At 36.2% G+C, this 12,720-nt stretch overlaps 1 protein-coding gene across 6 annotated transcripts in view; it reads right to left on the reverse strand.

Moving 5' to 3' along the window:
• Positions 1-12,720, reverse strand: part of UBR1 (ubiquitin protein ligase E3 component n-recognin 1) — a 160,521-nt gene that overhangs the window by 110,913 nt on the left and 36,888 nt on the right. For all 6 annotated transcript variants that reach the window (XR_001360937.1, XM_014534847.1, XM_005860317.2 and 3 more), the window contains 7 exons: positions 10,977-11,039; positions 10,626-10,749; positions 10,231-10,338; positions 9,503-9,591; positions 7,516-7,614; positions 6,481-6,638; positions 723-822 (listed from right to left, as the gene is read on the reverse strand). Coding sequence is in view for 5 of the 6 variants with exons in the window: in XM_014534847.1 (XP_014390333.1) it covers positions 723-822; positions 6,481-6,638; positions 7,516-7,614; positions 9,503-9,591; positions 10,231-10,338; positions 10,626-10,749; positions 10,977-11,039 (741 nt within the window). In the remaining variant the exon portion in view is untranslated. The remainder of the gene's footprint in view (positions 1-722; positions 823-6,480; positions 6,639-7,515; positions 7,615-9,502; positions 9,592-10,230; positions 10,339-10,625; positions 10,750-10,976; positions 11,040-12,720) is intronic.

The raw sequence follows: 12,720 nt of genomic DNA on the forward strand, positions 1-12,720 counted from the left end.
TTTTCTGATGGTCTTAGGCGACCCCTGTGAAAGGGTCGTTCGACCCCCAAAGGGGTCGCGACCCACAGGTTGAGAACCGCTGCTCTAAACAGTGACACCGGCCAGCACCATATGTGCATAGCTTTTTAACATGGCTGTTATACTAGGTCAGAATGCATAGATTCAATTCTCAGCTCAGTCACTTTCTAGCTGTGTCCTGATAAAATTATTTCTAAGCTTCAATTCCCTTATCTATAAAAAGGGAGATAATAATAGTAACTACTTCATAAGATTGCTATGAGGTTCAAAGAGATAATTCGTGTAAAGTGCTTACTACAGTATCACATAAGGCAGGATCAGTGAGGCAGTGTTTGCATTTTATTTCTAGTTTGCTAGATATATTCTTCCTGATATAAAAACCAAAATTTGCTAAGAAATATTAAAGACTCAGGTTAAATTTTTTTAAAAATATATTTTTATTGATTTTTTACAGAGAGGAAGGGACAGGGATAGAGAGTTAGAAACATCGATAAGAGAGAAAGAGAAACGTCGATCAGCTGCCTCCTGCACACCTCCCACTGGGGATGTGCCCGCAACCAAGGTACATGCACTTGACCGGAATCGAACCTGGGACCTTTCAGTCCGCAGGCTGACGCTCTATCCACTGAGCCAAACCAGTTAGGGCACAGGTTAAATTTTAAAAAAATAACTTTATCTTACTGGTGTACAGAACTGTACCATACCTGCATACAGGTAAGAATCTTCAGAAAAGATCGAAAACCTTCAAGGAATTGCATTTTTAATCTTTCTGTCCAGACGGTGGGCTTGCTGATTAGGATATACCTATAATATTAAGAGACAAAGAAATATTTCACTTCCATATTTTGAGATAGTTTAAGGTACTCAGGGTTATAAACAATATTGATTCATCAAAATTATGTATTATAATTTCTTATAATTAAAAGCTCTGGGCAGAGCTAGATTATCCCAGCAATATGTGAATGCTCCAGAAGAGACAGATGTCAAAGCTAAGCCTGACTTCTTCACTCAAAAGGTAGTTCTAATTAAATGAACCCAAAAGCAACTTACCTTATCACAGTTGGATAACTACAGTACAGATTTTTTAGGATTGTTTATACCCTTCACCCAAAGGCAAGTAAAAATAGCCTTCAGCCTCAAAATGCATGTCAAAACAGCGTGTGTAGAATACACGCTGTTTGTGTAGACAAATGATTTCAGAATATTTTTTAAAAAATATATTTTATTGATTTTGTACAGAGAGGAAGGGAGAGGGATAGAGAGTTAGAAACATCGATGAGAGAGAAACATCGATCAGCTGCCTCCTACACACCTCCTACTGGGGATGTGCCCGCAACCAAGGTACATGCCCTTGACTGGAATCGAACCCGGGACCCTTCAGTCTGCAGGCCGACGCTCTATCCACTGAGCCAAACTGGTTAGGGCTTCAGAATATTTTGTAAACTAATAAATACTTATTGTACTAAAATTACACACTTTCCCCCTTCCCGCAAAAGACATGCAGTCATGAGAATTACAGAAAATTCACAACACATATAGTAGTTTGGTCTAAGAGGATTTAACAACTTTGTTGTTGCTGCTGAGTGTATAATGACTAGAGATTTGTGAACATCTGCACTGGTTCTCCAGAGCTATTTATTCCTACGACCTGATTTCAGACAATAAATTCACTACAGTTGGGGATAGGGGGAGTCAGGATATTTGGAACTGGTTTCATATCCAATGAAACAATGTTTATTGTGAAATGACTTCTCAGGAAGGAATCTAGCAATTATAAAAATTATTTTGCACTCAGTCAATCCCAATCAATTCCTGTTAAATATCACACATTGGGAACATAAACATGACCAAGATACTCTGACCTTGAGGTCCTTAGTATACTGGGGAAAATAGATATGGATAGTGGACACTGCAATACAATGTTAAGCACTAAAAACAAAACAAAATAAAATACAAAGGAAGTAAAGTAGGAACATAAAAGACAAGGCAACAAAGATAGGAAAAATATTTTTTTACTTTGTAAAGATTGTAAGAATTGTAGTTTAATTCTCCCTTTCTCTAGATATCCATTAATATGTTAAAAATATAATCATACACTAATAACCTTTCTAAATCTTCCTTCCTTCCTTCCTTCCTTCCTTCCTTCCTTCCTTCCTTCCTCCCTCCCTTCCCTCTTTCCTTCCAGGCTCACCCGAGGAGTGAGGATATTTTTTCCATTGATTTTTTTAGAGACACTGGCTGGCAGGGGGAGAGGGAGAGAGAGAAACATCCACGTGAGAGACACATCAATTGGTTGCCTCCTGCTCGCGTTCCAACCAGGACAGGGAATTGAACCCACAACTCTAACCATTGAGAAAAACTGGCCAGGGCTCTAAATCTTTTAAAAAAATCTTTATTGTTGTCCTAACTGGTTTGGCTCAGTGGATAGAGCGTCGGCCTGCGGACTGAAGGGTCCCAGGTTCGATTCCGGTCAAGGGCATGTACCTTGGTTGCGGGCACATCCCCAGTAGGGGGCGTGCAGGAGGCAGCTGAATTGATGTTTCTCTCTCATCAATGTTTCTAACTCTCTATCCCTCTCCCTTTCTCTCTGTAAAAAATCAATAAAATATATTTTTAAAAAAATCTTTATTGTTGAGAGTATTACAGACGCCCCCCCCCCATTGTAAAGGTAAAAAAGACTAAAGTTTATGATCTCACAGTGAACAAATGGCATCAAAGTTTGCTTGTTTACTAGAGCACTGCTACTCAAAGTATGGCACACAAACGAAAAGCATGAGCGTTATCTGGGTATTCTTTAGAAATGCAGACTCTTAGGCTCTAGTCAGACCTAGTGAACAAAACTCTGCATTTTAACAAGCTCCCCAAATGATTTGTATTCATATTAAAATTTGAGAAGCACTGTTCTAGAGAATTTATATTTCTAGTTTTTAGTAAACTCACGTAGTTCATGCCTAGCAGACCTAGCAAGTAGAGAAGATGTGAGGGATAAGAAGAGAGAAAAGAATAATGAAGAAAAGGAAAAGAAAAGGAGTCTGAAGATAAAAATAGGTGGCAAAAGCAGTGGAAGGAGAAGAAGAAAAGCAAGGGAAGGATGGGAGAGTAAGAGGGTGATTTGGTTTGAGAGTCTACTATCCTTTTTAAAAATAGGAACAAGTTGCAGGGGTGAGGAATGTCTGGCCCATGGGCCATTATTATAAGGCCCTCAAAATCATGTGGTCTGGCCCTGCCAAGGCATTAGGGGTGAGTTAATGAAATATCTGACCAAATATAGCAGGCTAATTTTTAAGGTGATAATTTTTTATGGCCCTTGAATTATGTTATCGATATTCAAATGGCCCTTGGCAGAACAAAGGTTCTCCATCCCAGGGTTAAAGTAACAAAAGAGTAATATTTACTTAATATAACCAAAGTTCAACTGCATCTCTTTTCTACATTTCATTTTCACAGTGATTAGCAACTGAGAAACAAAGTATCTCACGAAATACCCCCAGAGAGTGAATGAGAAACGAAACTAAATTAATAGAGGTTTATTATTTAAAATGATTGCGGTACAGACCTAGGCAGTTTGGCTCAGTGGATAGAGCTTCAGCCCAAGGACTGAAGAGTCCCAGGTTCAATTCCAGTCAAGGTCACAAACCTCAGTTGCAGGCTCGCTCCCTGGGCCCTGTGTTTCTCTCTCTCTTGTCTCTCCCCCTCCCTTCCACTCTCTCTAAAAATCAATAGAAAAATATCCTCAGGTGAGGATTAACAAAAAAAGCAAAACACAAAAACAATAAAAAGTAAAATGAAATAAAATGATCCAAGTATAACAATCCCTTCCTTCTATTATGCAGACCTCAGAGTACTGTGTTCATTTATTCACAACTAGCTTAAATGGTATACATTCAACTAGAACCAGTTCAGTAGAGAAGGACAATAATTTAGAAGGAATTTTAAATATGAAATGAATATGGCTAAGGAAACTAATGAAACTCAACCAGTGAAGATTTGGCAGATATGCCTGCTATCTTCAAGTTAAATGAGAATTGAAGTTCTGAATGGACAAAGGGAAACATAGTACTACAGAAGGAAAGCTACAAAAAGACAGAGTTCAATATAAAATAATGAACTTGTAACAGCTGGACGGGGCTACTCAACAGTTGGAATACACTGGTTTGAGAGAATGAAAATTTTCTGAGGCAGACTTAACAGAGCTTCTACTAGTACTAACAAACATTAAATGCTACAGTCAGATTAGTAGCATATATGGTAAGACTATGGAGAACTACTAATTCTGAAAGAATTTAGACTTTATTCTAGAAACAATTAAAAGACATTAAATATTTGTGGTTATTTCTGATTTAAAAGCCGGGTTCAGAAAGAAGTGGCAAATAAATAAATATATGGGGAAAGAGTAAAAATAAGATATGACTGCAAAATTTCTACTAAGAATGACGGAGAAAATGGGATTCAATAGCTATTTGTTAAATGAAGGGTATATCTGATTGATGTTTTAGGCTAACTTTCAGAGAAGTTTTATTGATATTTATTTTGTGAGGCTAAATGATGAAGTGAAAAGAATTTGAGTTTTATAGATAAAACAGTGCTGGGCTCAGATCCAAGGTCTGCTACTTACTAGCTCTGTGACCTTAGGCAAATAATTATAATCTAAAAATAAAATTAAATCACCTAGCTTATGAGAATGTTGCAAGAATAAAATAAGGTGAAATAAGTTAAGCTCCTTAGCACATAACAGTTACTAAAAAAGAACAGAAGCTAGGCCAGTGTGGCTCAATAGTTGAGCACTGACCTATGAACCAGGAGGTCATGGTTCAATTCCTGGTCAGGGCACATGCCCGGTTGCGGGCTCGGTCCCCAGTGTGGGGCGTGCAGGAGATGGCTGATCAATGATTCTCTCTCATCATTGATGTTTCTATCTCTCTCCCTCTCCCTTCCTCTCTGAAATAAAAATACATTTTTTTAAAAAAGAACAGAGGACACTCGTGAGAGTGAGTTACATGAGAAGCCTAGAACAGTATCTGTTGAACAGGTGCTCAAAATATGTTCACTTTCCCTTTTCCTTATATTCAGAGATATCTCTATTTAGTTAAGGCTGTAGAAGAGAACTTGTAAGCATCAAAAGAGTAGGAAAACTTTAAAGTTGCCTTCCAAACCAGGATCTCTTAAAGTTTTATCATATGGGTATGCAGGGATGTCCTGACTCTAAATTATTCATCATAAAGAATAACTATAATCAGAGATCCATAAAATAAAATATGATGAGACAATGATGTGATAATGCATCTCTTCTCTGGATATAAAAATAACTCAGTTACAAGAGTACTTCACAGTGAGAGCCACAGTAAAGATTTTTACTGTACAGTAGACCAAAAAATGATGAATATACTAATTTAACACTGATAACTATAAGCACTCCATTGGAGTTTTTGTATATTTTTTGTTTGTTTTGCCTAATATATAATTTATGCAGAATTTGTGAATCACAATAGCTAAATGGTGACTTACTACTGAATTCTTCCACCATCTTGACTTGTATTGAAGATGTGATAACATAATAATTTACTGAACTTTAAAGAAAGATTTGTATGTCATAATCATATTCAGAAATTGAGGAATTTGAAAAGGTCTGGAAGCATTTTCCTCATCAAGGATCCAAGGCATATTTCCAAAAATCTTTCAAATGTATTTTTAAAATAGATTCAACTATTTCTAGGTTGGTTTGGAAGTCTATTTGTTTCCATCTCTCTATACCCTACAATGTACCCTACATGGTCACTAGAAGAAGGGGACAAAATGTGATTTTTCCGCCTCAGGACTAGAAATAATTATGTCGTGGAGCCCTTCATTTTAAATAGCAAACTAAATGAAATATATTTTATCTTAATATATTCTAAAAGAAAAGAATTTTTTGAAGTTTATGAATTATTGAATAGTTGATACTACAACCCTTATAATATTCACCATTTATTACTAAAATAAATTCCCTTTTAGGTCCAACAATCCCAAGATTTATCATGTGATTTCCATTTTAGTTTAAAAAGAAACTCTCCACTTTCTTCAAGGAGAAAAACTTAAGAAACCACTGATGAATATAAATAACTTGGTTACATGCATGAAAAAGGGAGTTAAAAAGAAATTCACACCAACTAAATCATCTGAAACTATGCCCGAAGAGACTATACAAGAGGGACAGAACCAAAGTACAGAAGTGGAACTAAGTGGAGACTCATTTACTGACCCTAAGTTACTGTGACAGGCCCCTTTTTTATTAATTTGGTTTTAACTCTATAAGAAGCCTTCACTTAAAACATTTATTGACATGAGACAGTAAGAGTTCTTTTTACTTCTCATTATAATAAGTGAATCTTAGATAACCAAAAGCATCAGAGGTTTATTTACAAGACAGAACAAATAAGCAGTGTGTTTAATAAGTACCTTCACCTTTTGACTCGAACAACTTACTTTAGATCACATATAACAGCATATACTCGTCCCAGTTTGTCCTTGCTATAACCCTGGAAGTTGAATTTGTTGTTCCTATCCAAGTACTCAGGCAAAACTTCTAGCAAAGTTTCAGTAATGACAGAAATAACATTCTGCTCTTCAATAAGATGTCGAGCCTGCAGAATATTTCAAGATGTTGTCTTTAGTATTAACTTATTTGGTTGGTCAGTAAGTCATTTTTAATATGTTTACTGAACATCAAACATAGTCCTTAGTCTCACAGAACAGCAATTTCTGAGAAGCTATTTCCTAAAAGTAAAAAATTCCCTATTCCTCAATAACTAGAAAACACCTGTCTGGACACTCCAAACCCATTACTAAGATTATTTATATAATGCTTACCAGAGGCAATCATACAACGAACAAAAGTAGAACAATCATAGATATACTTCATAACTTCTGTCACATTATTATTTATTATGGCACATCCCCCTAACTCCCAGCCCACTATCTCTTCCCATCCCTTTCGCTGGACTTTGAAATGGGAAAGTATAGTTAGCCAAACTGTCCAAAAGAAATAGGGAAAAAAGTAGTACAAAAAGAAAGCAGAATCCTCTACTCTCCTCCCAGGTCTATGCAGCACTATATCTCCCACAATACTGGAGTCATACCCTGCACCTGCTTTATCTTTACTCACCCCAATAACTAAAGGACAACAACAACAACAAAAAAAGCAAAAAAAAAAAAAAATGGTATTGAAAAGGCATTGCTCCTACGTTACTCTTAAAACTGAGAAATAAGCCCTGGAATTCACGGATCAGGACTTTAAGACAAAGGTAGTGCCATCATTCCCACTTCACAAGTTACCTTGTTTTCGGATACCATTAATATATTATTCACATGCAGATACCACTTAAGTATTATTCAATTTTCCAGATGAAATTAGCCCAACATAATGATTTTGACATTGTTTTGAATCAACACTAAGCAAAATTCTTAAAAAACAAAACAAGTTTTACTTAGAAAGAATGCAAAGAAATTATTAATACATACCAGAGTAGGAACAGTAAACATCTGAACTGACAGTGCAGTTATAGAGATACTTCTATCATGATCATCACTGATATATTCTTTCTGCAGCTGTTTATAATACTGAAAGATATAATAAGTAATAAGTGGAGAATCAATTAAAAATGACTACTGAAAACTTAAAAATCCCAATTTTAACAGCTGCTGCAAATCTGTTTCTATATATAAGATGACAAGTATTATAATTCCTATTTCTTGATGGGAGATAATATGGTCAACAAAAATATATTAGAAAGAAAATAATGAACAAGAGACCAAATATGAATTCAACTGCCCAATCTCACAGAGTTGGAAGTGAGAACTATAAAAAATGCAGCCCTTGCTGGTATGTCTGAGTGGTTAGAGCATCAGCCCACTCACCAAAGAGTCACGGGTTTGATTTTTGGTCAAGTATTCAATTCCCCGGGCATGTGCAAGAGGCAACCAATCGATGTGTCTCTCTCACATCTCTTGCTCCCCTCCCACCTACTCTTTCTAAAAATCAATGGAAAAAATATCCTCTGGTGAGGCTTAAAATAAATAAATAGATGTTAAAAACAAACAAACAACAAAATGAACAAAACACACAAACACAGGTAAAAAATCACAGAGGACTGCAATGGTGCAGTATATCCTTCCTCCAAATAGGATCTGGGGTAATCGCTAGCAAATTCTATCCCAATGGTATAGGCCATGGCCTATATTCCAAGTACTTATAAACTGATATGACCCAGAAAACCAACCAATCAGATTCAATCTAGCCTTAAACAGAATGGATGCTGGCTGTACATAATTTCTTATCCATATTGGTGTACACCAGCTGAAAATAAACCCTGATATATTGGGAGACCAAAAATAATAATACATTCAGTCATGTATCAAGCATAGTGTTAGATCCTTGATCTACATATTTAATTTTATCCATTAGAATTCCCATATATTTAAGAGGTACCCAGTGCATACAAAAAATATCATCTTAGTAAAGAGAACTGATTTTTGTATAAGAAAATAATTTCCTTTCAGATTACACATATGGTTCAATATTGTATCTCTAAAGAATTTTAGAAAAATAGAGCTGACAACCTGAGTTGTTATCACCTTTCAAGAAACCAAATGTCTTAGTTACTTTTAACAATCTACTTCTAAAATCCAGGGAGTGAAGGATCTTACCCTACAGTATCATTTGCCTTTAACAATCATTATTTCACTTTCTGCTTCCAGTTCTATCCTGGGTCGTACCTCTGCCTTGTTTTAAGTTTTACAGAACTGCCTGCAATTCAATATCAAAGGATCCTAACAAGTATTTATTGGATACCTAACATAAGGCAAAACAGAACTTTTGCCCATATAATTCCTGCCTCCCTTTAGCATTCTTTTTAAAAAAAAAATATTCATATATATATATATATATATATAATTTATATAATTAATATATATAATTTATTTCAGAGAGGAGGAAGAGGGAGAGAGAGATAGAAACATCAATGATGAGAGAGAATTATTGATTGGCTTGCCTCCTGCCACCCCCTACTGGGGATCGAGCCTGCAATCTGGGAATGTGCCCTTGACCAGAATCGAACCTGGGACCCTTAAGTCCACAGGCCGATGCTTCATCCACTGAGCCAAAGTTGCCAGGGCCCTTTAGCATTCTTATATGTTCCTTTTCCCTGCTATGACTTTCAACTAGTCACTTCTATTCTTATTATATTAACAGGCAAATAATTAGAAAGGATGAATGAACGTGATAACTTCCTATTGTTCTGTCTCAGCAAATAATAGGTCATTTCCCACCTTTCTCCTCTCCCAGACTGTTTCCATACTACCAAATGTGAAAATAAAAAACTGTTTGACAAAGAAATGAATCATAAAATTAAATTCTGGATTCATAATTATCCCCTTTGTTTTTATTACTTCATTTACAAAAATGTTTTCTATTTCTGTTTATTGATATCTATTTATAAAGAGCAATTACCTTTACAAATTCCATAGCAAAGAATTTTTTGTATTCCATCTCCATAAAAAAACTGCTGAAGATCAATTCGTGAAGGATCTTACGGGCACCTATAAATCATTTTTGGGGGAAGTGGGGTAGTATCACCAAGGCAAAAAAAACATTCCAGCTATTAGAAGTGGCAAAATATTATAAAATTATTTCACATGCTAGTAGACCTCAAGGACTCAAATATGAGTAGTATTTATTATATTAATATTTAATAGAATTTAAAATATATACATATATGGCCTTTTTCCTCTTTTTCTGTAGTCTTCTCACTACTTTATCTTACTTCATTCTACCTCTCCCAACATTTCTCCACTCCTTTTCATTCTATTTCACTCAAAACTACTTACTTTTTATTCTTCCCTTTTCCATCCCCTTTAGCCTTTCTCGATTACCTTTCACTTTTTGTTCTTTGTTTAGATTTATAAAAATTAATATTAGTACAACTTTAATAATGGCACTACATACATATACATACTTCTTTTACTGATCCTGACTAAATGAAAAGGCACTATAATTAAAAGGCAGTATCCCCAAGTTTCAACATAGAAGAATACATATTGATTGGTTGATCTTAACTTAATGTTTATCTTATAAACCAAGATCATTGATAATAGTAAACAAAAGAGATCATAGCCCCACTTTAAGGTCATAATCTTCCTTTGCTTCATAGCAAACAGCATAAGCAAAGATCCACCTACCTTTATAAAGCTTTGCATCCCAAAGCATTAACCTGCTTATGAGACAGGGATTCTCAGAGCCAGGTTCTTCTCTAAGGCATGCTTGGCAAAAGATCTGTCTAAAATCACCTACAAAAAAAAGTCATCACATAATTTTTATTCTTATAACATTTCTCCCAAAAGTATGTTTCCTATAGCATGTGAAAAAAGTAACATTAATCTTTGCACATTTGATAACAAGGACAATTCTGTCAACATCATAGAATCAAGAGCCAATAAAATATTATTTACAGTACTTGAAATGCATTTCTGAAAATTAATCAAAATATATTAATAAAAGAAATTTTATTTTATACTTAATATTTTTAATTTGTAGCTATTTAAAAAAACAACACAGTATTAGACTATATGCTTACTTGAATAGCTCATAATTTTGTTCATCCAGGAGCCAAGACGTAAAGCAAATTTCTGATGAGCCATAACCTCAGAGTGTAATACTTCTACATGAAGTGGATGTTGAGAGACATTTTCTGAATGACTCTACAAATAAAAGGAATATAAAAGAAAACCCTAATTTTAAAAGTTTTGTTTTAACTAAGTAATCTATTCTTTAAAAAATAAATTACATGACTATTGCAGTTCCAAATCTCTGGGTCCAAATGCATCAACCCTATCTTTACTTAGGATGCGAAACCCATTTCAAAAAGATAGTTGTTTTACATGTGCATTCCTCTTATGTTCTCTTTGTCCCCAATTCAGAAAATTACCTTTATATCTTCTTTTGCTTCCTGGCAAGCAGCAAAAGCACCTGCTTTAACAGCCCGACGACCCTAATAACAGACAAACATGAGAATTAAATAGCAGAATGACAATCCAAATCAATTAGTAATATATAGCCCAAAAATCTAATGCGTTCTTAATTATTAATCATTTGTCAACTGCCTAAAAGTTAAAAGATGAAAGATAAACACAAATGTTTAACACCTTCGGGCAGCTCCAGAACTTTTAATACCACTAGTAGAGAATTTCTATACTTTAGGATTTTAGATTTCTTGCCTAGCAAGATGTCAGTTCTCTACTTTTTGTAGTGTACTCGATTTCCATCCGATAATAATAACTGAAGTTTAGTAAACTCCTGCTATATGCTTTAAATACTTCTCATGCATAGCCCCAGCCAGTTTGGGTCAGTGGAGAATGTTGGCTGGCGGACTGAAGGGTCCCAGGTTTGATTTCAGTCAAGGGCACATGCCTGGGTTGTGGGCTTGATCCCGAGTAGGGGGCAATCAGGAAGCAGACAATAGATTCACTCTCATGATTGATGTTTCTTATCTCTCTCCCCCTCTCCCTTCCTCTCTGAAAGCAATAAAAATAATAAATAAATAAATAAGTAAATAAATAAATAGTACTTCTCATGAATAACTCAAAGTTCCTCAGCATGTGTTGCACAACACACTTAAGGTCCACTAGTGGGTGAGAGGTGTGGCCAGGATGTTGTTTCCTCAGCCCTGGAATCACTACACTAATTACTAATGCCATGCTGCTTCTTTCACTATATTACACTCCTCTTTAGGGCAGGATTGTGTTAAATAGTCTTTCTATACAGCTGAGGAACTCATTGCTTTGGATGGAAATGAAATAAAAGCTGAGCCATAAATGAATATTATTCTAAAAATAGTTTTAATGAATGTTAAAATCTCAGAAATATCCACTTTTAATAATTCACACATTTATTCATTCATTCAATAAAAATTACAGAAACAGACTGAAGTTGAGCCAACATCTTTACTCTTTGCCAAATACATTCAGCCACCTTTCTAATTACTGAGACTAAAAGAGGAAAGTTATAGTTATCTACAACTATGATAGACACACAGAAAGGTCAAGTTTTAACCAGTTTGTGTAGGATATAAGAAATGGGTAAAGATTCCGAGCAAGATGGCGGCATAGGTAAACACCGGAGACTGCTGCCGCAAACAACCACTTCAAAAATACAACTAAAAGACGGAACGGACATCACCCAGAATCACAGGAAGGCTGGCTGAGGAAAGACTCTTCAACTAGAAGGAAAGACAACAGCATACCGAGGTTCAGAGGAGGCGCAGTGTGGAAAATATAAAGGTGCGGAGGTGCGCACACAAAGCGGGCTGGTGGCTGAGGGCGCGGTTGTCGTTTTCAATCAGGAGGGAGTCTCAGAATCTGAGCTCCAGATCCGGGCGAGTCTCTAGGGACTCAGAATCAAACGGGAGAAGCGGGATTGTCTGGCAACGTGAGGGCAGCTTTCTCTCCGAGGTTTGCAGCGGTTGCCGGGGTTCTGAGAAGCAGAGCCTCTGGGAACGGGACTGAGAGCAGCCATAACCGCTCCCTCCGCCCGCTCCGTTGATCCCGCCCCCGCCCAAGCCCTGCACAGAGCCATTTGCCGGATCGCCTCAGGCAAAGGCTAGATTAGCACCTCCCTAGAGGACAGAAGTTTTCCCACAGCTGATTCTCACAGCCAGTCGGCCTGGTGGTCAA

The sequence above is a fragment of the Myotis brandtii genome, unplaced genomic scaffold (genome assembly GCF_000412655.1).
Source record: "Myotis brandtii unplaced genomic scaffold, ASM41265v1 scaffold133, whole genome shotgun sequence".
NCBI lineage: Eukaryota > Metazoa > Chordata > Mammalia > Chiroptera > Vespertilionidae > Myotis > Myotis brandtii.